This window comes from Mobula hypostoma, chromosome 3, assembly GCF_963921235.1.
Source record: "Mobula hypostoma chromosome 3, sMobHyp1.1, whole genome shotgun sequence".
Classification (NCBI taxonomy): domain Eukaryota; kingdom Metazoa; phylum Chordata; class Chondrichthyes; order Myliobatiformes; family Myliobatidae; genus Mobula; species Mobula hypostoma.
The window spans coordinates 225,692,265-225,713,577 of NC_086099.1; the positions used below are offsets into that span (position 1 = coordinate 225,692,265).

General features: G+C 43.5%; 1 protein-coding gene across 2 annotated transcripts in view; it reads left to right on the forward strand.

The window, feature by feature from the left end:
* Window positions 1–21,313, forward strand: part of LOC134344580 (sphingomyelin phosphodiesterase 5-like) — a 42,353-nt gene that overhangs the window by 15,097 nt on the left and 5,943 nt on the right. The window contains exons 3-7 of one of the 2 annotated variants that reach the window (XM_063044640.1): window positions 624–699; window positions 3,358–3,498; window positions 9,158–9,247; window positions 10,390–10,453; window positions 14,387–14,546. In XM_063044640.1, coding sequence (XP_062900710.1) covers window positions 624–699; window positions 3,358–3,498; window positions 9,158–9,247; window positions 10,390–10,453; window positions 14,387–14,546 — 531 coding nt within the window. The other variant, XM_063044641.1, reaches the window with a different exon arrangement.

Consider the following 21,313-nt stretch of genomic DNA (forward strand, 5'->3'; position numbering starts at 1 on the left):
CTCCCCTTCCCCACCCCAACATCTTCATTTGGCCAAATTCCTGTGCACAGGCCTCTATTCCTGTTTTTTTTTTAACCTTCCAAACCTCTGTTCCCACTCTTTCTGCTTTCTAAACTTGTATAAGACCAAAAGATGTCGGAGCAGAATTAGACTATTTGGCCCATCAATTCTGCTCTGCCATTTTATCATGACTGATCCATTTCCCTCTCGGCCACAACCTCTGCGTTAACTATACCCAATGACTTGAATATATGAATGATATGTAGTATGTATGAATGAATATGTGTTTTCCTAAATCCCTTATTGTAACTGTTCCTGAATCTCAAGTGAGGAGGGTTTCCTTTAACCAGGAGGTAGTGAGTCTCTGGAATTCATTGCTGTGGGGGCCAAATCATTGGGTATATTTAGAACGGAAGTTGACATATTCCTGATTGACCAGGGCATCAGATTCTGGGGGAAGAAACAGGAAAATGGGGTTGAGAGGGATAATAAATCAGGCATGAGAGGAAGGTAGAGAAGATGCTCAATGGGCCAAATGGCCTAATTCTGATCCTATGTCTAGTGGTCTCATTTTAGTTGGAGATAAATAAGAATAAACAACTCTCCAAAACTGTTCCTCTCAGGTTGAAGTTGGATTGACCCAAAAAGGCCATCGGATTGTGGGGTATGTCAGCTGCACCCACCTACATGCCACAGCAGGTAACGTGTATAGTGTGTGGGATTAGTGCAGGTGGACATGACGGACCAAAGGGCCTGTTCTGTACAGTGTAACTGGGTGTAAAAGGGTTCATAATCAAGAGCGATGTGGCTACTTGCCTGATGGGATTAGATGATGATAAAGTTGGAGAATGCTCATGCAGAACATAAAATGTGGTGTAATCAGTGTAATGTCATGTAATCAGTCATAGAACACTACAGTACAGAAACAGGCTCTTCGGTCTGTCTAGTCCATGACAAACTTATTCTGCCTGGTCCCATCAACCCACACCTGGGCATCACCCTCCCATCCATGTACTTACCCAAATTTCTCTTGGAAGTCTCAATCGAACCCGCATCCACCATTTCCGCTAGCAGCTTGTTCCATCCACTTTGAATCTCATTGTTATTTTTCTTGTAGGTGCCTCCATAATCAAGTACAGTGTCCATTATGTTGTAGAGTGGGGAGGCATTGTCGTGCTAATCAGACTCAAAATATATGCTGTCCATGAAAAGGATGACACTCCTGATCCAGTTTGTTGCTGCTGCTCATTCAATCTTCACCCAATCAGGGGCAAAGCAGTGAAGAATATTGTTAACAGTGCTGTCAAGTTGTAATTGCTCTGCAATAATCCATACAGCAAAGCACAGACCCTTCAGCCCATGATGTTGTGTCGACCTCTTAACCTATTCCGTGATCGATCTAATCCTCCTCTCCTAAACAGACCAAAACCTTTCATTTTTCCGGTGCCTATCTAAGAGTCTCCTAAATATACTAACGTATCTGCCTTTGCCGCCACAACTGGCAGTATGTTCCAGGCACTTAACATTGTGTTTGTGTGTAAAATATACACACACTTCTCCAGCATTTCATCATGGCTGATCCCGGATCCCAATCAACCTCATACACCTGCCTTCTTGCCATGTCCTTTTGATGCCCTAACCAATCAGTAAACTATCAACTTCTGCCTTAAATATTCCCACGGTCTTGGCCTCCGCTGCAGTCTGTGGCAGAGCATTCCACAGATTCTCCACTCTGGTTAAAAAAAATTCCTCCTTACCTCCGTTCTAAAGGGTCATCCATCAATTTTGAGACTGTGCCCTTTAGTTCCGGATACCCCACCATAGGAAATGTCCTTCCCACGTTCACCCTGTCTAGTTCTTTCAACATTCAGTAGGTTTTAAAGAGATCCCCCTGCATTCTTCTAAATTCCAGTGAGTACAGACCCAAAGCTGCCAAATGCCATAATTTAACCTCTTCATGCCTGGAATCATCCTTGTGAACCTCCTGTGGACTCTCTCCAATGGCAACGTGTCCTTTCTAAGAAATGGACCCAAAACTCTTGACGGTGCTCCAAGTGTGGTCTGACTGATGGCATCCGTTAGTCTCGCGAGACCATGGATCTGTGCCTGGAAAGTCTCTGTGCCATCGCGGTGAGGCGACACTGGAGTGTTCTCTCCAGGGTGCAGGCCTGGGCAAGGTTGTATGGAAGACCGGCAGTTGCCCATACAGCAAGTCTCCCCTCTCCACGACACCGATGTTGTCCAAGGGAAGGGCAAGGGCCAATACAGCTTGGCACCAGTGTTGTCGCAGGAGTTGCCAGAACGAGGTTGAAGGCAACGTCGGACTGCCTTAGGGACTCCAGCTCCGGATTTGTCCTCAGGGTTTACTCCCGAAACCTTTCCCATGAGTGGGTATGGCCGCAAGGCAACGGAGGTTTGAAATCAGAGTTTTCCCTCTCTCAGATGGACTGCCTTCCCAGGTTGATGAGCTCCATCTACCTGAAGCACTGGTGTTAAGGCGCCAGGACCCGCCTTCGTCCCTTCTCCTGTCAGTAGAAACAGTTCCGCCGGGCTTAGAGGCTAAGCCACACGAGAAGGCCAGAAGTTGGACTTGGTTGTCGGAGGCCATTTGAGGCGCGGTAGTGGGAGCTTGGCCCCGCTACCACTCCTTGGCTTGACAACCTTGGTCTGACTAGTGTCTTATAAAGCCACAGCATTATCTCTGTGCTTTTATATTCTATTCCCCTTGAAACAAATGCCAACATTGCATTTGCCTCTTTTACCACAGAGTCAACCTGTAAATTAAATTACAGTACTGGGAGTCTTGCACGAGGACACCCAAGTCCCTCTGCACCTCTGATGTTTGTACCTTTTCCCCATTTAGATAATAGTCCGCACTGTTGTTCCTTTTGTCAAAATGCATTATCGTATTACCCAACACTGTATTCCATCTGCCCATTCTTCCAACTTGTCTATGTCCTGCTGCAATCGCATTGCTTCCTCAGCATTACCTACCCCTCCACCTATCTTCATATCATTTGCAAACTTTGCCACAAAGCCATCAATTCCATTATCCAAATCATTGACAAACAATGTGAAAAGTAGCAGTTCCAATACTGGACCCTGAGAAACACCACTAGTCACTGACAGCCAACCAGAAAAGGCCCCCTTTATTCCCACCTGCTGCCTCCTGCCTGTTAGCCATTCCTCTATCCATACCAGTATCTTTCCTGTAACACCATAGAATTTTTACCTTGTTAAAATGATCCAATAAATCTTCTCTGCACCCTCTCTAAACATAGGGAAATGGTAGCATGAAACAGGAAAGTGGTAGCATGAGTGATTGTCAGGCTTCAAGTCCATGTCTGTTTATTTCAGAGGACAACCACATCCGTCAGAACCAACTCAGTCATATCGCAGATTGGATCAGCGAATTCATGAGTGCAACAGAATGTGAGGATGAGAAAGTTGTGTTCGATGTTCTTTGTGGCGATTTCAATTTCGATAACTGCTCTCTGGGTGAGTGTCAGGCTCTGCAGACATCCTAAATGATTGTGACCCCTCTGCCCCTGGAGGTGACACTCTGATCTCACCTGTATTGTCATTTAGTTCAGCTTTGATACTCAAGCTTTCCTATACCCAGCCAGTTTTCATTTCGGAGCTCAGTGTTGTGTGTAATACTGTAATTATATGGTAATTGTTTGCTATATTGAGCCACACAACCAACGCAACAGGAAATGTTATCTCACCATGGCTTTCAAGAGAAATTAGCTAGAGTTATCAATCCAAGGTAAAGGTGTATAAAGTTGCCAAAATGAGAGGTAAGCCTGCGAATTTGGAAAATTTCAGAATTCAGCGAAGAAGCACAGAGATGCTCATAACATAAGGGAAGTAATTTAACAAGAATGTAATGAGGAACATAAACTCATTGAAAGTATCAACACTAAGCAGTGTGGATGCTTTCATTTAGAGACCAAGGTGTGAGAAATTACAAGGGTGCCGTGGTAGCGTAGAGGTTAGCGTGACACTATTACAGCTTGGGGCGTTCCAGAGTTTGCGGTTCTCTTCCAACAGTGTCTGTAAGCAGTTTGTATGTTCTCCCTGTGAATGGCATAGGTTTCCTCTGAGTGCTCCAGTAGCCTTCCACAGTCCAAGAACATACCAGTTAAGTTGGCTAATTGGCTATTATAAATTGTCCCATGATTAAGCTAGGATTAAATGGCTTGGTAATGAGACCTGTTGGGCCGGAAGGGCCTGTTCTGCTCTAAATCAAAATTAAGTAAAATTATGTTGGAAGTTAAGGAAATGTGTCCTTATCCCCCAAGGATTTTCTGTGTTCTCCCTGTGACCATGTGAGTTTCATTAGTGTGCTCTGATTTCCTTCCACATTCCAAAGATGTACAGGTTAGCAGGTTAATTGGTCACGTGGGTGTAAGTGGGCAGCCCGGGCTCATTGGGCTAGAAGGGCCTGTTAACTCTGCAGTATCTCTGAAAATTAGAGGAATAGGAGACACAGAAACCATGCTGGAAATAGTGGTGATTAACAGGCGAAGGAGCAGCTGCAAGAAATTAGCATTAGTAAAATTCCAGCATCGGAGAAATTAGTGAGATTGGTGATTATTGTTGCACTATTACAGATTGCCAGGCATGATGTTGAGGCCATCACTGAATCGTGGCTGAAGGATGGTTGTAGTTGGGAGCTGAATGTCCAAGGTTACACGTTGTATCTGAAGGGTAGGAAGGAAAGCAGAGGGGGTGGCATGGTTCTGCTGGTAAAGAATGGCATCAAATCAGTAGAAAGATGTGACACAGGATCAGAAGATGTTGAATCCTTGTGGGTTGAGTTAAGAAACTGCTACGGTAAAATGACCCTCGTGGTAGTTATATACAGGCCTCCCAAAAGCAGCTGGGATGTGAACCACAGATTACAACAGGAAATAGAAAAGGTGTGTCAAAAGTCATGGGAGATTTTAACATGCAGGTAAATTGGGAAAATCAGGTTGGTAACGGATCTCAGGAGAATGAATTTGTTGAATGCCGAAGAGATGGCTTTTTAGAGCAGTTTGTCGTTGAGCCTACCAGGGGATCAGTTATACTGGATTGGATGTTATGTAATGAACCAGAGGCCATTAGGGAGCTTAAGGTAAAAGAACCCTTAGGAGCCAGTGATCACAATATGACTGAGTTCAACTTGAAATCTGATAGGGAGAAAGTGAAGTCTGATGTAGCAGTACTTCAGTGGAGTAGGGAAATTACAGTGGTATGAGAGAGGAGTTGGCCAAAATAAATTGGAAGGAGCTGCTGGCAGGGATGTCAGCAGAGCAGCAATGGAGTGAGTTTCTGGGAAAAATGAGGAAGGCGCAGGATAGATGTATTCCAAAAATGAAGAAATACTCAAATGGTCAAATAGTACAACCATGGCAGACAAGGGAAGTCAAAGCTATTGTAAAAACCAAAAGAAAGGGCATACTACAAAGCAAAAATTAGTGGAAAGATAGAGGATTGGGAAGTTTTTAAAAACCTACACAGCAACTAAAAGAATCATCTGAAAGAAAAAGATGAAATATGAAAGCAAGCTAGCAAGTAGTATCAAAGTGGATAGTAAATGCTTTTTCAAGTATGTAAGGAAAAAGAGATGAGAGTAGGTATAGGACAGCTAGAAAATGAGGCAGGAGAAATAATAACAGGGGACAAGGAGATGGCAGATGAACTAAATGAGTATTTTGCATCAGTCTTCACTGTGTAAGACACTGTCGGTGTGCCAGAGGTCAGAAGAGAAGTGGGTACTGTTACTATTACAAGGGAGAAGGTGCTCAAAAAGCTGAAAGAGCTAAAAGTATGTAAGTCACCTGGACCAGATGAACTGCACCCTAGGGTTCTGAAAGGCGTAGTGTTAGAGATTGTGGCCGCATTAGCAATGATTTTTCAAAAATCATTGGACTCTGGCATGGTGCCGGAGGACTGGAAAATTGCAAATGTTACTCCACTCTTTAAGAAAGGAGGAAGGTAGCAGAAAGGAAATTATAGGCCAGTTAACCCGACTTCCGTGGTTGGGAAGACGTTAGAGTCAATTGTTAAGGACGAAGTGGTGGAGTACTTGGTGACACAGGACGAAGGTCAGCATGGTTTCCTTAAGGGAAAATCCTGCCTAATGTACCTGTTGGAATTCTTTGAGGAGATTACAGATAAAGGGGATGCAGTGGATTTTGTATATTTGGACTTTCAGAAGGCCTTTGACAAGGTGCCAAACATGAGGCTGCTTACCAAGTTAAGAGCCCGTGGTATTACAGGAAAGTTGCTAAGATGGTTAGAGCACTGGCTGATTGGAAGAAGGCAGTGAGTGGGAATAAAAGGATCCTTGTCTGGTTGGCTGCCAGTGAATAGTGGTGTCCTGCAGGGGTCAGTGTTGGGACCGTTTCTTTTTATGCTGTATATAAAAGATTTAGATGATGAAATAGATGGCTTTGTTCCCAAGTTTGCAGATGAAACGAAGGTTGGTGGAGGGGCAGGTAGTGTTGAGGAAACAGGTAGGATGCAAAAGGACTTAGACAGATTAGGAGAATGGGCAAGAAAGTGGCAAATGAATTATGCTGGAAAATACATGGTCTTGTACTTTGGTAGTAGAAATAAATGTGCAAACTATTTTCTAAATGGGGAGAAAATCCAAAAACCTGGGATGCAAAGGGACCTGGGAGACCTTATGCAGAACACCCTAAAGGTTAACTTGCAGATGGAGTCAGTGGTGAGGGAGGCAAATGCAGTGTTCGCATTCATTTCAAGATGTCCAGAATACAAGAGCAAGGCTGTGGTAAGGCACTGGTGAGGCCTCACCTTGAGTATTGTGAACAGTTTTGGACTCCTCATATAACCATATAACAATTACAGCACAGAAACAGACCATCTCGGCCCTTCTAGTCCGTGCTGAAATCTTACTCTCACCTATTCCCACTGACCCGCACTCAGCCCATAACCCTCCTTTCCTTTCCTTTCCTGCCCATATAGCTATCCAATTTAACTTTAAACAACAACATCGAATCACTTCTGCTGGAAGCTTGTTCCACACAGCTACCGCTCTCTGAGTAAAGAAGTTCCCCCTCATATTACCCTTAAACTTTTACCCTTTAACTCTCAACTCATGTCCTCTTGTTTGAATCTCCTCCACTCTCAATGGAAAAAGCCTATCCAAGTCAACTCTATCAATCCCCCTCATAATTTTAAATACTTCTATCAAGTCCCCCCTCAACCTTCTACATTCCAAACAATGAGACCCAACTTGTTCAAACTTTCTGTGTAACTTAGGTGATGAAACCCAGGTAACATTCTCGTAAATCTTCTCTGTACTCTCTGTATTTTGTTGACATCTTTCCTATAATTCGGTGACCAAAACTGTACACAATACTCCAAATTTGGCCTCACTAATGCCTTGTACAATTTCAACATTACATCCCATCTTCTTAGAAGAGATGTGCTGCCACTGGATGGGGTCCAGAGAGGTTCACAAGGATGATTCCAGGAATAAAAAGGTTATCATACGAGGATCGTTTGATGGCTGTGGGTCTGTACTCACTGGAATTCAGAAGGATGAGGAGGATCTCATTGAAACCTTTCAAATGTTGAAAGGCTTAGACAGAGTAGATATAGAAAGGATGTTTCCCATGGTGGGAGAGTCTAGGACAAGAGGGCACAACCTCAGGGTAGAGGTGCACCCTTTCAAAACAGGGCTGCGGAGAAATTTCTTTAGCCAGTGGGTGGTGAATTTGTGGAATTTGTTGTCATGTGCAGCTGTGGAGGCCAGGTCGTTGGGTGTATTTAAGGCAGAGATTGATAGGTTTTTGACTGAACATGGCATCAAAGATTACGGGGAGAAGGCCGGGAAATGGGGTTGAGGAGCAGAAAAAAAAAAGAATCAGCCATGATTGAGTGGCAGAGCAGACTTGATGGGCCAAGTGGCCTAATTCTGCTCCTATGTCTTGTAGTCTTATGATTAAATTTTTAGGGCCTAATGATCTACATCCTTATAAAAGAAATGACCACAAAAATAGTGGATACACTCACTGTCATCTTCCAGTATTCCATAGATTCTGCAACAGTTGCCTCCGATTCAGAGCCAGAAACATCTCACAGTGCCAACCACAAACTGGAATATGTTGGACTTGTGGTCTGGGTTATTCTGTGCATTACCCAGTTTCCACATCACTGCATTTACCACAGCTTAAATGAGTCCTGATGAAGGAATCCGCCTAAAAACATCAACTAATCATTTCCCTCCAATGATGCTGAGGCCTGCTGAGGTCCTGCAGAATTTTGTGACAGTTGAACAAGATCTTCATGGACAGTAGTGATCTGCAGGGCATCCTAATGAGCTTTAGAACAGCATGTCTCCCTGCTATTCCCACATACAGGAGTGTTATCTCCATATAGTTTAATATTGCAGTAGCATGTCCTTCAGTTTTCACATCACAGATGTTCCTATTTAATGATAAGGTAAGATTAGCTTTATTTCAAAGTTCAAAAGTTCCAAGTAAATTTATTAAAGTACAGTTGTCACCCTATACTATCCCAAGATTCATTTTCTTGCAGCATTCACAGTAAGTACAAAGAAACATCAATGAAAAAACACATTCAGGAAGGACAATCAGGCAGTGTACAAAAGGCAACAAACTGTGCAAGTACCAAAGAAAGAAATAATAAATAAGCAATAAATATTGAGAACGTGAGATGAAGAGTCCTTAAACGTGAGTCTATAGGTTGTGGGAACAGTTCGGTGTGTTGGGGTGAGTGAAGTTATCCTCTCTGGTTTGAGAGCCTGATGGTTGAAAGGTAATAACTGTCACGTGTACATGGAAACATACAGTGAAATGCGTCATTTCCGAAAAATGAAAAAGTCAGCGAGGACTGTGCTGGGAAACCAACAAGTGTCACTACATTTCCAGCACCAACCCGGCATGCCCACAATTCATTAGCCCTAACCAGTACATCTTTGAAATGTGGGAGGTAACTGGAGCATCCAGAGGAAATCCACGCAGTCACGGGGAGAATGTACAAGCTCCTTGTCGACAGCAGTGGGAATTGAATCCTGATCTTATAGTTGGCACTATGTAAGCATTATGCTAACTGTTATGCTAGAATGGAAATGGTCTAGTTGCTGAATAAATAAGCACCTTTTTTTTTGTTTTAGAGGATCATCTGGAGCAGCAGCATCAGATCCTCAAAATGTATAAAGATCCTTGCTGCATTGCACCGGGTAAAGAGAAGCCTGGGGTCATAGGTTTGTACTCTTTATTCTCTGAAATAAATTGTCTTTGAGTCCTCACCCACCTCATCCTGTTTTATTGCTATATGCTGTAGGTTTTCTTGGAATTTGCTGATAACAGAGCCAAAAACTGCTTTCATCCTGGTGTATCTCAGAATCAACATACATCAAAGTTGCTGGTGAACGCAGCAGGCCAAGCAGCATCTATAGGAAGAGGCGCAGTCGACGTTTCAGGCCGAGACCCTTCGTCAGGAATTCCTGTTGTTTGTATCTCAGAATCAGTTCATTATCTCTGACACATGTCGTGAAACTTGTTGCTTTGCAGCAGCAGTACAATGCAATACATAACGTACTATAAATTACAATGAGAAATGTATGTAAAATTAAATTAGTGAAAAAAAGCAAAAATAGTGAGGTAATGTATGAGGGCTCATTGTCAGCTCTGAAATCTGATGGCTGAGGGGAAGAAGCTGGTCCTGAAACATTGAGTGTGTGCCTTCAGGCTCCTGTACCTCCTCCCTGATGGTAGCAATGAGAAGAGGGGATGTCCTGGGTGGGGTGAAGGTCCTTCACAATGTATGCTGCTACTTTGAGGCAATGCCTTTTGAAGATGTCCTTCGTGGGTAAAATTGTGCCTCTGATGGAGCTGACTGAGTCTACATCCCTTTGTAGCCTCTTTTGATCCTGCACATTGGGGCTTCCATACCAGATGGTGATGCAACCAGTTAGAATACTCTCCACTATACATCTGTAGAAATTTATTGGAGTCTTAGCTGGCATACTAAATCTTCGCAAACTCTTAATGAAGTATACTGCCATACTTCAACGTCTGGCTGCACGTTCCAGATTCTAAGCAATTTGCATAAAGCAAAGTAGCAATCACCTTCACTCTGTGCCCTCAGATATACCAATGAAAACAGTTTCTCTCTGTCCACTGTCTTATCTCCTTCAAGATCTTAAATATCTCTATATGGCCCTTCCCAACCTCCGCTATTCCTAAGAAAATAGTCCCAGATTTTCTGCTGGAAGCATCTTGGTCCACGTCCTTCAAATCTTTCCTATAATTTAGAGCCCAGACTGTTGACAATACTCCACCTGTGGTCAGGCCAGTTTGTTTTTATAATGATATCAATTGGCTTGTTCCATCTGTCTCCTAGGTACACTGTTAGAACAAAGAACGATGTATGAGGAGCCAGTAATCAGTCCAGAGAATTTGCAGCGGTGAGTATTGGCAAAAGGGGGAGGAAAGCCAGTCTATCGCTCCGGGGTGACCTATGGTACAATGTGTTCACCCTGTCAGAAGGCTATCGGTTCAGGGCCAGCCATAAGCTGGTGCTGCTAATGTGGTAGTGAATGTGTTGTCCCTCGAGTGAAATGTCAGACCCAGTACCCATCTGTCCTTTCAAAGGGATGTTATTTATTTAGACATATACCAGAGAACAGGCTCTTCTAGTCCAACAAGCTGCACTGTCCAGAAACCCACCTTTTTAACCCTAGCCTAATCACAGGACAATTTACAATGACCAATTAACCAGTATGTCTTTGGACTGTGGGAGGAAACTGGAGCACCTGGAGGAAACCCATGCGCACATGGAAAGGACATACAAACTTTCGTACAAGGACACTGGGATTGAGCTTCAAACTCAGACATCCCAAGCTGTAATAACATCATGCTAACCTCTACGCTACTATGGCACCACTTCAGAGACTAGTTAAGAACCAACCACATAGGGTGGGATCTTAAAGCTCAACTTTATTTGTCACGTACATTGAAGCAGCATACAATGAAATTTGTCGTTTATTTCAATGACCAACACTGTCTGAGGATGTGCTGGGGGCAGCCCACAAGTGTTGCCCTGCTTCCAGAGCCAACATAGCATGCCCACAACTTAGAGATGCAGTGTGGTAATAGGCCGTTCTGGCCCAATGAACCTGCACCACCCAATTACACCCATGTGACCAATTAACCTACTAACCCCTATGTCTTTTGAATGTGGAGAGCACCGTCTGTAAGGACTTTGTACATTCTGTCCGTGAAACTGCAAGGGTTTCCTCCGATTGGTCCGGTTTCTTTCCGCATTCCAATGATATACTGGTTAGTAGGTAAATGGTCATTATAAATTGTCCTATAATTAGGCTTGGGGTTCGATAGGTGGGTTGTTGGGTGGTGTGGTTTATTGGGCCAGAAGGGCCTTTTCTATGCTGTATTAGTAAATAAATCATTGGCGAGGCTAGCCGGGAAGCCAGGTTGTCTCTGCTGTTACGCGGAGAAGGCCCTCGTGCTTTGAAATTGCTTGTTGCAACTGCCAGGGAAGAAGATGCCAGAGCTGAGGTGCAGAGAGACATTGATAGGTTGCAGAAGTGGGCTGAGAAGTGGCAGATGGAGTTCAACCCAGAGAAGTGTGAGGTGGTACACTTTGGAAGGACAAACTCCAAGGCAGAGTACGAATTAAATGGCAGGATACTTGGTAGTGTGGAAGAGCAGAAGGATCTGGGGGTACATGTCCACAGATCCCTGAAAGTTTCCTCACAGGTAGATAGGGTAGTTAAGAAAGCTTATGGGGTGTTAGCTTTCATAAGTGGAGGGATAGAGTTTAAGAGTCACGAGGTAATGATGCAGCTCTATAAAACTCTGGTTAGGCCACACTTGGAGTACTGTGTCCAGTTCTGGTTGCCTCACTATAGGAAGGATGTGGAAGCATTGGAAAGGGTTCAGAGGAGATTTACCAGGCTGCTGCCTGGTTTAGAGAGTATGGATTATGATCAGAGATTAAGGAGCCAGGGCTTTACTCTTTGGAGAGAAGGAGGATGAGAGGAGACATGATAGAGGTGTACAAGATAATAAGAGGAATAGATAGAATGGATAGCCAGCGCCTCTTCCCCAGGGCACCACTGCTCAATACAAGAGGACATGGCTTTAAGGTAAGGGGTGGGAAGTTCAATGGGGATATTAGAGGAAGGTTTTTTTTACTCAGAGAGTGGTTGGTGCATGGAATGCACTGCCTGAGTCAGTGGTGGAGGCAGATACACTAGTGAAATTTAAGGGACTACTAGACAGGTATATGGAGGAATTTAAGGTGAAGGTTTTATGGGAGGCAGGGTTTGAGGTTTGGCACAACAATGTGGGCTGAAGGGCCTGTACTGTGCTGTACTATTCTATGTTCTATGTCTTCATCCTGAAAGCTGGTTAGGTGCCATTGGATTCCCTACTTGGTTGGAGCCTGGTGCCTCCCTTCAGAGCTGCCCTCCATTGTTCACTCGGTGGGACAGCAGCTGGGTTGCGATAGTCTGTCGTGCACTTGCACAAGATGAGAACTACTGCAGGCTGTTTTTGCAAAGGCGTGGCTCCAGGCCAACATCCATGTACCATCGATCTGCAGGCCATGATGCTCAGTGGCTTGGGCTATACTATATATATTTTTTTTTCAAATATATTATAAACTCTTATGTTTTTCCACTACTATAACTACGTGCTGTGTGACTTGGTGCTGTGTTTTGCACCCTAGCCCCAGAAGAAGGCTGTATTCATGTTAATGGTTCAATGACCAATAACCATACATATGAATACAGACCAGGCAGCCCAGCAGCATAGTGGCTAGCACAATACTTTACAGAGCAGGTGACTCAGGTTCATTTCCTGCTGCTGCCCATAAGGAGTTTGCACCTTCTCCCATGACCGTGTGAGCTTCCTCCAGATGCTCCGGTTTCCACCCACAGTCCAAAGATGTAGTAGGTTAATTGTTCATTGCAAATTGTCCTGTGGTTGGGCTCTGATTCAATTGGGTGATCACTGGGCAGTGTGGCTTGAAGGAACTGAAGGGCCTATTCTGCGGTATATGTCAATAAATAAAATAAACTTGAAAATAAAATTTAACATGATTGCACTGTAGCAAGTGCAGAGGTGATACATTAGGGTGTTGCCTGGCATGAAATGTTTCAGTTTTGAGGAGAGACTGGACAAGCTGCGTTTGGTTTCCTTGGAACAGAGAGAACCTGGGGCAGTTCTGACAGAGGTATCGGGCACAGACTGTGGATGGTGAGAAGCTTCTTCCCACCACCGAGACATCTTAAACCAATGGGTGTAGGGGGGTCTGAGGAAGACTTTTTCTGTTTAGGGTGGTTGCAATCTGGAATGCACTGCCTGAGAAGGTAAATCAGGCAGAGACTTTTAAAATCATTTATAATCAGAATCAGGTTTAACATCACTGGGATACGTTGTGAAGTATTTTTTTCAGGAGCAGTACATTACAATATACAATAAAACTATACATTACAGTAAGAAATATAAAAAATGAAGTACAAAAGGAGAACAAAAAAGAAGAAAATATTGAGGTAGTGTACGTGGGCTCATTGTCCATTCAGAAATCTGATGGTGGTGCAGAAGAAGCTCTTCCGGAAATGTGTGTGTCTGCAGATTCCTGTATGTCCTCCCTGATGGCAGTAATGGGAAGAGAGCTCGTCAACAGTCAACGTTAAAGAGCATGGAAAAGAGGCCCATCAGCCCAACCCCATACCCACTGAACTAGTCCCATAAACCTTTCCTATCCACGTACCTATCTAAATGTCTTTTAAACATCACTATTGTAGCTGCCTCTGTCATTTCTTCGGGCAGCTCGTTCCAGATATGCACCACGTCTGTGAAAATATTGCCCCTCAGCTACTTTTTAAATCTTTCCCCTCTCACCCAAACTTTTTTATGCCATGGACCAATACCATTAAGCAAGGGACCCATGGAACCCTGGTTGGGAATCCCTGATCTAAATCTTTCCCATATCACTTTAAACCTACACACTCTAATTTTAGATTTACCTGAGAAAAAAACTGACCATCCACCTTATCTGTGCCCTTTGTGGGTTTTTTTTTAATTGTATCTGATTGCCTTCAGTCTCTGTTGTTCTGGGGAAGATAACAGGTCCAGTCTTTCTACCCTCTTAACTCATGCCTTCTAGTCCTGGTAGCATTCTAAAATGCTTTTTGCACAGTTTTAATTTACTTAAGAAATATGTAGATGAACTCTTGTCCCCAAGGCGTAGCAGACTGCAACTAAATGCTGCGAGATATGATCAGTATAGATAGGAATTTGACCAGCTGGACATGGTGGATCTTTTTCTGTACAATAATAACTCGAAAACACCCAAATTTGTTCTTTTTCAGGGCCTTGGAAATCGATGAGTTGAGGAAACAATACCTGGCATTCCCTGTTAACTGTGCTATTGACAACTCCGAAAGTCCAGAGTCCTCAACTGTTGGAGGTGGACGCAGGATTGATTACTTGCTGTATCGGGAAGATACCGTTGCAAAGGAAGTGATGACCGTGAGTATGGGACCCATAGAGCAGCCCACCAAATCATATCACCATAACTTCAGCTCATGCTCAAAGACTTTAAAATTTCTCACCCTTGTGCGCCTATCTATTTGTCTTAACTGGTCTTGTATGCTGTCCAGTCACTGACCTCAATGATTTCAACAGCAGAACCGTGCAAAGACACAAGTACTTTAAATTACAAATGTAACACTCGGCTCTATCAACTCACGTTCATCTAGGGGAAACTGCCGTCTGCCCACCAAACTGTGTCACACGTTTGCGTAGATGCTGCATAATGCACCCCGGTACAAGCCCACAACGTAAAATATCAGACAGTACACAATGTACGATTTAATGATCATACTTTATAACTCTTTTTGGTGGTGTGGTTAGTAGAAACAAATAAAACGAAGGCACCACTCAGTAAATTTATCAGTTTTGTGCACAAAATAATTTGTTGGAGCTCACGGAACCAGGTCTCCTTTCCACCAATGGATCTCCTCCGAACTCCGTTGACCCTCGGCTGGAACCACCTGCGGTGGTCTACCAGAGCTCTCCACACACATCCGTCCTCTTCTCTTCTCCTCGATGAAAGCCTCCGCGCACTAACTCCAGTTCCCACACATACAGATAGAATAACATGACTTCCATTGGTTAGTTCCCCCTTATCTGTAGTTATAACCCAAACATCGCAGCTACAGAGAACCATTACCTCATCATTTAACATTCCGGGAAGCCCTTTTGTTATAACACTACAGAGAAGCCATTTTGTTAGCTTTAACAATACTGAGAACCCTGCACACAAATTATGCAAAATAAAAGGATTAACAAAGTTTTCAGAAATCTGACAGAGAGGAAGCTGTTAGAGTTGTATATAGAGTTCTACAGCACAGAAACAGGTCCTTTTGGCCATCTCGTCCATGCTGAAGTTATTCTGCTTAATCCCATAAATCTGGACCCATAGCCCTCCTTCCCACTCCCATGTTCTTCTCCAAGCCACTTTAACTGTTCAGTTGAACCTGCATCCACCACTTCTGCTGGTAGCTTGTTCCACTCTCGCACCACCCTCTGAGGGAAGAAGTTCCCCTCTTAAGTTTCACCTTTCACACTTAACCAATGACCTCTAGTTCTAGTCTCTTACAACCTTAGTGAAATAAGCCTGTTTGCATTTACCCTATCTATGCCCCTCATAATTTTACACACCTCTATCAAATCTCCCCTCATTCTCCTGCACTCCAGGGAATGAAGTCCTCACCTATTCAACTTTTCACTGTAACTCAGTCCCTCAATTCACGGCAACTTCCTGTTCCTGAATCTTTTAATGAGGGTCCTCAGACTCTTGTGCTACTTCCCTGTTGCTAGTAACAAGATGAAGACCCAGATGGTAAAAGTCTTTAGTACTGGATGCCACCTCAATGAATGGACAATGAACACTACCTCGCTATTTTGTCCTCTCTTTTTGCATGACTGACTTAATTTTTGTAGTATATTTTATATTATGTATAAATTTTATACACGTGCCAGTGATATGAAACCTGATTCTGAACCCTATTACATTCTACACCTACATGAAGAACAGGAGGACAACTAGTGAGGGTAGGACTGATCAGGCATGGAAGAGGAAATGTGACTGAAGTCGAATGTGGGAGAGGAGATCCTTGATGAACACCTTGTTTCATGTATGCAGGATGCTGAAGAAAATGTTTAGCGTGTAGGCCTTCATCAGTCAAGGTATCAAGTATAATAGGAGGGATATTACATTGCAGTTAAATAAGTCATTGATGATACCATACCTGGAGTAAGGCCATGAGATGTAACAGCAGAATTTGGCCATTCAGCCCATTGAGTCCACACTGCTATTCCAACATGGCTGATTTATTATCCCTCTCAACCCCATTCTTGAGCCTGCTCCCTGTAGCCTTTAACAGTTTGACTAATCAAGAACCATTCAACCTTCACTTTAAATATACCCAGATGACTTGGCCTCCACAGCTGTCTGTGGCAGCGATCTCCAAATCCACCAACCTCTGACTAAAGACATTTTTCCTCATCTCTGTACTAAATGGACATTCCTCAGTTCTGAGGCTGTGCCCTCTGGTCCTACATTTCCCCACTGAAGGAAGCATCATCTCCACATCCACTCTGGCTAGGCCTTTCAATATTCGATAAGATTCAATGAGATTTCCAACCCCCCCCCCCCCGCCATTCCTCTAAACAGCCCCAGAGCCATCAAATGCTCCTCGTATGTTAATCTTTTCATTCCTGGGATCATTCTCGTGAACCTCCTTTGGACCCTCTCCAGTGCCAGCACATTTTTTTTTTAGATATGGGCCCAAAACTGACATCAGTATTCCAAGCCCCACACACAAAATGCTGGAGGAATTTAGAGTGAAGGGTCTCTGCTGGGAACATCAACTGTTTACTCTTTTCCAGCCTGGCCTGCTGAATTCTAGCATCTCCAGATTTTCTCCCGTTTCTCAATATTCTAAGTGCAACCTGACCAAAGCCTTGTAAAGCCTCAGCATTACATTCTTGGTTTTGTATTCTAGTCCTCTTGAAATTAATGCTAACATTGCATTTGCCTTCCTTACCACCAACTCAACCTGTGGATTAACCTTTAGGGAATCCTGTATGGGGTGTCACAGGTCCCTTTGCACCTCTGATTTTGAATTTTCTCCCCATTTAGAAAAGTCCATTCCTTTATTCCTTCTAACAAAGTGCATGAGCATACACTTCCTTGCACTATATTTCATCTGCCACTTCTTTGCCCGTTCTCCTAGTCAGTCCTTCTGCAGACACCTTGTTTCTTCAACACTACCAGCCTCTCAGCCTATCATCTGCAAAATTCCAGCCACAAAGCTTTCAATTCCATCATCCATCCAAATCATTGACATATAATGTAAAAAGAAATGATCCCAACACTGACCCCTGTGGCACACTGTCACCAGCATTCAACCAGAAAAGGCCCCCTTTATTCCCACTCTTTGCTCTTGCTAATCAGCCACTGTTTCATCCATGTTAGAATCTTTCCAGTAATACCATGGGCTCTTATCTTGTTAAGCAGCCTCATGTGTGGCACCTTGTCAAAGGCCTTCTGAAAATCCAAATACACAACATCCACTGATTCTCTTTTGTCTATCCTGACTATTATTTCCTCAAATAATTTCAGGCAAGATTTCCCCTTTTAAAAACCATGCCGACTTTGCCTATTTTATCATGTCAACAAGTACACTGAAGCCTCATCCTTCTCATAGACTCCAACACCTTTCCAAGCACTGAAGTCAGAGTAACTGGCCTAATATTTCCTTACTGCTGCCTCCCACCCTCAAAAAATGGTGTGACATTTACAAAATTACAGTCCTTCAGAACCATTCCTAAATCTAATGATTTTTAAAAGATCATTACGAATGCCTCTACAATCTCTCCAGCTACCTCTTCCAGAACCCTGAGGTGCAGTCCATCTGGTCCAGGTGACTTATCTATTTTCAGACTTTTCAGCTTCCCAAGCACCTTCTTGGTAATAATAATGACAATCACTTCTGCCCCTGTTGCATTTTAGCATTCTGCTAGAATCTTCCACAGTAAAGACTGAAAAAATACTTATGTTTTTCCCCCATTACAACCACTCTAGCATAATTTTTCCAGCAGTCCAATATCCACTCTCGTCTCTTTTATTTTATATATATTTAAAACACTTTTTGTATCCTCTTTTATATTATTGACTAGCTTACCTTAATGTTTCAACTTTTCTCCCTTATGGTTTTTTAAGTTTTACTGTTAGTTTTTAAAAACTTCTCACTAATTTGTCAAAGGCCTTATGAAAATCCTAATAAACAACATTAACATCCAAGGTGCCAGGGTCTGGGATGTTTCTGATCGCGTTTACGATATCCTGAAGTGGGAAGGTGAACAGCCAGAGGTCATGGTACATATTGGTACGAACAACATAGGCAGGAAAAGGGAGGAGATCCTAAAAACAGACTACAGGGAGTAAGGAAGGAAGTTGAGAAGCAGGACCTCAAAGGTAGTAATCTCGGAATTACTGCCTGTGCCACACGACAGTGAGTATAGAAATAGAGTGAGGTGGAGGATAAATGCGTGGCTGAGGGATTGGAGCAGGGGACAGCGATTCAGATTTCTGGATCATTGGGACCTCTTTTGGGGCAGGAGTGACCTGTACAAAAAGGACGGGTTGCACTTGAGTCCCAGGGGGACCAATATCCTGGCAGGGAGGTTTGCTAAGGATGTTGGGGAGATAAACTAGAATTGCTGGGGGTTGGGAACCGAACTGAAGAGATGGAGGAAGGGGTGGTTAGGTCACAAATAGAGAAAGCTTGTAGACAGTGTGAGAGGGAGGATAGTTAGGTGATAGAGAGGGGATACTCTCAGACTGATGGTCTGAGATGTGTCTGTTTTAATGCAAGGAGTATCATGAACAAAGCGGATGAGTTCAAAGCATAGATCAGTACTTGGAGCTATGATGTTGTGGCCATTACAGAGACTTGGATGGCTCAGGGGTAGGAATGGTTACTTAGAGTGCCAAGCTTTAGATTTTTCAGAAGGGACAAAGGGAGGGAAAAGAGTTGGGGGTATGGCACTGCTGATCAGAGATGGTGTCACAGCTGCAGAAAAGGGGGAAGTCTCTGTGGGTGGAAGTTAGAAACAGGAAGGGGTCAATAACCCTACTGGGTATTTTTATAGACTGCCCAATAGGGAGACAGATTCTGGAAAGCTGCAAAAATAGCAGGGTTGTCATGGTGAGAGATTTTAATTTCCTCAATATTGATTGGCATCTCCCAAGAACAAGGGGTTTAGATGAGGTGGAGTTTGTTAGGTGTGTTCAGGAAGGTTTCCTGACACAATATGTAGGTAAGTCTACAAGAGTAGGCTGTACTTGATCTGGTGTTGGGAAATGAACGTGGTCAGGTGTCAGATCTCTCAGTGGGAGAGAGCATTTTGGAGATAGTGATCACAATTCTATCTTCTTTACCATAGCATTGGAGAGGGATAGGAACAGACAAGTTAGGAAAGCACTTAATTGGAGTAAGGAGAAATATGAAGCTATCAGACAGAAACTTGGAAGCATAAATTGGGAATAGATATTCTCAGGGAAACGTACGGCAGAAATGTGAAGAATGTTTGGGGGATATTTGCGTGGCATTCTGCATAGGTACATTCCAGTGAGACAGGGAAAGAATGGCAGGGTACAAGAACCATGGTTTACAAATGCTGTTGAAAATCTACTCAAGAAGAATAGAAACACTTACCAAAAGTTCAATAAAACTAGGTAATGATAGAGATCTAGAAGATTATAAGGCTAGCAGGAAGGAGCTTAAAAACGAAATTAGGAGAGCCAGAAGGGGACATGAGAAGGCCTTGGTGAGCAGGATTAAGGAAAACCCCAAGGCATTCTACAAGTATGTGAAGAGCAAAAGGATAAGACATGAGAGAATAAGACCAATCAAGAGTGACAATAGAAAAGTGTACGGAACTGGAGGAGGTAGCAGAGGTACTTAATGAATAAATTGCTTCAGTATTCACTACGGAGAAGGGCCTTGGCGATTGTAGGGTTGACTTGCAGCGGACTGAAAAGCTTGAGCATATAGACGTTAAGAAAGAGGATGTGCTGGAGGATGCAAAGATATCATAGACGAAACGAATATCTAATGAGGATGTCATGAACAGAGCAAGTACAAAAACAGAAATAATGTATGAGATTATGAAAAGGCAATGTAACTTCATTGTACATGTGATTAGGAAAGAGGAGTTAGAATGCACGATAATTATGGGAAAGATTGAAGGGAAGAAAGCAAGAGGAAGACAAAGACAAACAATGACGGAGACAGCAGCCAGAGAACTGGAAATGAATACCAATGAATTGATCACTTGACCTGAAACAACAGTATGTGGGCCATGGTAGTCAAAGCTCAAACTGGTCATGGCACCTGATGATGATGATGATGATGATGATGATGTGCTGGAGCTTTTAGAAAGCATCAAGTTGGATAAGTCACCTAGACCGGATGTGATATACCCCAGGCTACTGTGGGAGACGAGGGAGGAGATTGCTGCACCTCTGGAAATGATCTTTGCATCACCAATGGGGACGGGAGAGGTTCTGGAGGATTGGAGGGTTGCAGATGTTGTTCCCTTATTCAAGAAGGGGAGTAGAGATAGCCCAGGAAATGTTAGACCAGTGAGTCTTACTTCAGTGGTTGGTAAGTTGATGAAGAAGATCTTGAGAGGCAGGATTTATGAACATCTGGAGAGGCATAATATGCTTAGGAATAGTCAGCATGGCTTTGTGAAAGGCAGGTCGTGCCTAATCAGCCTGATTGAAGTTTTTTGAGGATGTGACTAAACACATTGATGAAGATAGAGCAGTAGATGTAGTGTATATGGATTTCAGGCAGGCATTTGACAAGGTACCCCATGCAAGGCTTATTGAGAAAGTAAGGAGGCATGGGATCCAAGGGGACCTTGCTTTGTGGATCAAGAATTGGCTTGCCAACAGAAGGCAAAGAGTGGTTATAGATGGGTGCATGGAGGTCAGTGACCAGTGGTGTGCCTCAGGGATCTGTTCTGGGAACCCTATTCTTTGTGATTTTTTTATAAATGACCTGGATGAGGAAGTGGAGAGATGGGTTAGTAAATTTGCTGATAACACAAAGGTTGGGGGTGTTGTGGATAGTGTGGAGGGCTGTCAGAGGGTACAGCAGGATATTGATCGGATGCAAAACTGGACTGAGAGGTGGCAGATGGAGTTCAACCCAGAT